At 56.0% G+C, this 3,409-nt stretch overlaps 1 protein-coding gene across 4 annotated transcripts; it reads left to right on the top strand.

Annotated features, from left to right (window-relative positions):
- The first annotated feature begins 1,863 nt into the window (after nucleotides 1-1,863).
- LOC111526768 (keratin-associated protein 10-7) lies at nucleotides 1,864-3,159 on the top strand. 4 transcript variants are annotated; one of them, XM_023192685.1, is made up of 2 exons: nucleotides 1,864-2,688; nucleotides 2,863-3,159. In XM_023192685.1, the coding sequence occupies exons 1-2, from the start codon at nucleotides 1,873-1,875 to the stop codon at nucleotides 3,157-3,159; spliced, it is 1,113 nt and encodes a 370-aa protein (XP_023048453.1). In that variant the 5' UTR covers nucleotides 1,864-1,872. The 4 variants fall into 4 exon arrangements, with proteins under 4 accessions (XP_023048453.1, XP_023048445.1, XP_023048436.2 ...); XM_023192677.1 differs by having other exon boundaries at nucleotides 1,864-2,720; nucleotides 2,871-3,159; XM_023192696.1 differs by having other exon boundaries at nucleotides 1,888-2,402; nucleotides 2,871-3,159.
- Nucleotides 3,160-3,409: the final 250 nt, after the last annotated feature.

Raw genomic sequence — 3,409 nt, 5'->3', positions numbered from 1 at the left:
TCCTGCCTGAAAAATTCCCGTTCACAGTTACTGTAGAGTGGGTCTGCTCATGTTCAGTTGGCTCAGTTGTTATCCAGAAATGTTTTGTTTCACTTTCACCTTTGAACAATGTTCTTCCTGGTCTAGAATTCTAGGTTTGCAGTGATTTTCTTTCAGTCCTTTAAAGATGTCATTCTATTACCTTGAGTTTCTTCAACAGCTCTTTTATGAGAGCTTTCAAGGAATCATTTTTAAAACATTTTATTCAGCTTTTCAAGTTGTTCTCAGCAGGAGTATATGTCTGACACAGCTACTTTGTCCCAGATGGAAGCAGAGGCCCCCATTCTCTCTCTCTCTCTCTCTCAATGTACTTCCATCCTACAGGACCAGATCCTGTACCTCTGGAGGGACCAGACCATGCTCACATTTATATTATTTTTATAGTTCAAAATATACAGAAAGACAATTCATCCCACCATGTAACTGAATTTCTAGCCCTCTGAGGCCTTTTGTAGTTTTCTTAAATCCCCTAGGAGTTAAGAGGCCTGGACTGGGAAATGCAGAGAGAGACACAGAACACCCCGAGCCTCTGAGACTTGCCTGGGCATCGAACCCCACCAGAAGGGCCCCTGGAGCCCTCTCACCTGGAAAGGGGCCACTCCTCTGGGCCCCATGCATGCTGGGCTCTGCCCAGTCATCACTGACATCACCAGCCACCAAGCAGCCTACCTCCCCCGCTGGTGGGGCCCACAGTCAGGGCTACTACCCCTTCACCTTCACATTCTCAGCACCTGGTGCAATCTCCAGCACATGGGAGGACTCACTGCATCGTGAAAAAATGAATGCTTGAGAAGTAAAAGTATCAGATAAAATTGGAAACATTTAGCAGAAAGAACCAAAAAGACATGATGGCCAATTGGATATTATTTGCAGAAGAAATGGAGACTTAGATCAGATGTCTAGCTGGGGTGACCAAGGACTTAGTTAGCAATCAAGAAAATACACTGGAAGCGAAAGCAGTGCTCTCTGCTTCTCACACAGCAGTGCTGTCGCGAGTGGCTGTGCTTTTTGCGGAGGAGATGTATTAGGTATTCTGGGTTAGACTCACAGAGTCTCAGTGTTCAGGATAAAAGCAAATGGAGATGGGAGGCCCCGTACAGGGATCTGGGGCCTCCCTAAGTGCCCATATGGAAGAGGGGGTGCACAGCCCCCTAGGAACGACTGTGAACCTGACGGCAAATGGCGCACACCACTGTCCACCCTTTCCCATTTGCTACTTGCTCTAAAGCCCTTGAGGGGAACTTCACACAACAGAGAGAGTGTGGGGAGTCGCTTCTAGGAACGTTCCACCCTCGTGCCATCATTGACTGGGGCTTCTCTAGCCTGGCATTCCAGAAGCCACTGCCACCCAGACAAGCAGAGTCCCCTGGCGATGGCCCGCAGACACTGGGATTAGGATGGATGGATCTCTCCTGCAGCCAGCACAGGCCCCCGAGACACTCTATTTCCAGACATTATACCCTGTCTACTTCAGTATTATGCTCTGGAGCCACAGGAGGTGATGGTGTGTCAACAGACCCAAATATAGGCTCTGGACTTTACAAACGGAATGGCATCTCATAGGACTAAACATGAAACTCGCACTCATAAGAGTTCTCTAGGTTTTAAACACAAACAAGGAAGGGGCGGGAGTTGTTGACACTCCAGCTGGGACAACAGGCCAGGGACAGATATAAAAGCCAACATCCCTGAGCACCTAACACACGCACTCACTCACCCACTCCCTCACCCACAACCTCACCCACCCACCCACTCACCCACTCACCCACTCACTCACCCACTCACCCACTCACCCACCCACTCACTCCCATCTCCTCCAGCTCAACCCCCAGCATGGCCGTGTCCACCATGTCCATCTGCTCCAGCAACATGAGTGACGGCAGCCACGTCTGCCTTCCTGGTCCCTGTGACTCTTGCTCTGACTCCTGGCAGGTGGACGACTGCCCAGAGAGCTGCTGTGAGCCCCCCTGCTGCGCCCCCAGCTGCTGCGCCCCGGCCCCCTGCCTGACCGTGGTCTGCACCCCAGTGAGCTGTGTGTCCAGCCCCTGCTGCCAGGCGGCCTGTGAGCCCAGCCCCTGCCAATCAGGCTGCACCAGCTCCTGCACGTCCTCGTGCTGCCAGCAGTCTAGCTGCCAGCCGGCTTGCTGCACCTCCTCCCCCTGCCAGCAGGCCTGCTGCGTGCCTGTCTGCTGCAAGCCTGTCTGCTGCAAGCCTGTGTGCTGTGTGCCCGTCTACAGTGGGGCTTCTTCTTCATGCTGCCAGCAGTCTAGCTGCCAGCCAGCTTGCTGCACCTCCTCCACCTGCCAGCAGGCCTGCTGTGTGCCCGTCTGCTGCAAGCCCATCTGCTCTGGGATTTCCTCTTTGTGCTGTCAGCAGTCTAGCTGTATGAGCTCTGTGTCCAGCCCCTGCTGCCAGGCAGCCTGTGAGCCCAGCCCCTGCCAATCAGGCTGCGCCAGCTCCTGCACACCCTCGTGCTGCCAGCAGTCTAGCTGCCAGTCAGATTGCTGCACCTCCTCCCCCTGCCAGCAGGCCTGCTGTGTGCCTGTCTGCTGTGTGCCCACCTGCTCTGAGGATTCCTCTTCATGCTGCCAGCAGTCTAGCTGCCAGCCGGCTTGCTGCACCTCCTCCCAAAACCAGCAGGGCTGCTGTGTGCCTGTCTGCTGCAAGCCTGTCTGCTGCAAGCCCATCTGCTGTGTGCCCATCTGCTCTGGGGCTCCCTCTCTGTGCTGCCAGCAGTCTAGCTGCCAGCCAGCTTGCTGCACCTCCTCCCAAAGCCAGCAGGCCTGCTGCGTGCCCGTCTGCTGCAAGCCTGTGAGCTGCAAGCCTGTGAGCTGCGTGCCTGTTTGCGCTGGGGCTTCCACTTCATGTTGCCAGCAGTCTAGCTGCCAGCCAGCTTGCTGCACCACCTCCTGCTGCAGACCTTCCTCCTCCGTGTCCCTCCTCTGCCGCCCCGTGTGCAGGCCTGCCTGCTGCATGCCCGTCCCCTCCTGCTGTGCCCCCACCTCCTCCTGCCAGTCCAGCTGCTGCCGCCCAGCCACCTGCGTGTCCCTCCTCTGCCGCCCTGCGTGCTCCCGCCCGGCCTGCTGCGGCCCCACCTCAACCCAGAAGTCCAGCTGCTGAGTGATCTCCTTAAGATCATCCAAAGCCTGAGTGCTCACTGCCCCCTGCACCCCTGGGTTCTTTACCCTTGACGACTCTCCACATCCTGCTCCTGAGCCCTGCAGTGGGCGTCAGTGGTCAGCTGGCCACCCAGTGTGCACTTCTCCTCCTAGCAGCAGCTCAGCTATTTCTCCAAGTCTTGACTTTCCCCCAGTTACGCAGCCCTGTCTCCCAGCAACAGGTGGCCAGTGACCCAGCAAAGTCAGTGGCT

Source organism: Piliocolobus tephrosceles, chromosome 19, assembly GCF_002776525.5.
Source record: "Piliocolobus tephrosceles isolate RC106 chromosome 19, ASM277652v3, whole genome shotgun sequence".
Taxonomy (NCBI): Eukaryota; Metazoa; Chordata; class Mammalia; order Primates; family Cercopithecidae; genus Piliocolobus; species Piliocolobus tephrosceles.
This window is presented reverse-complemented; position numbering and strand designations above follow the sequence as displayed.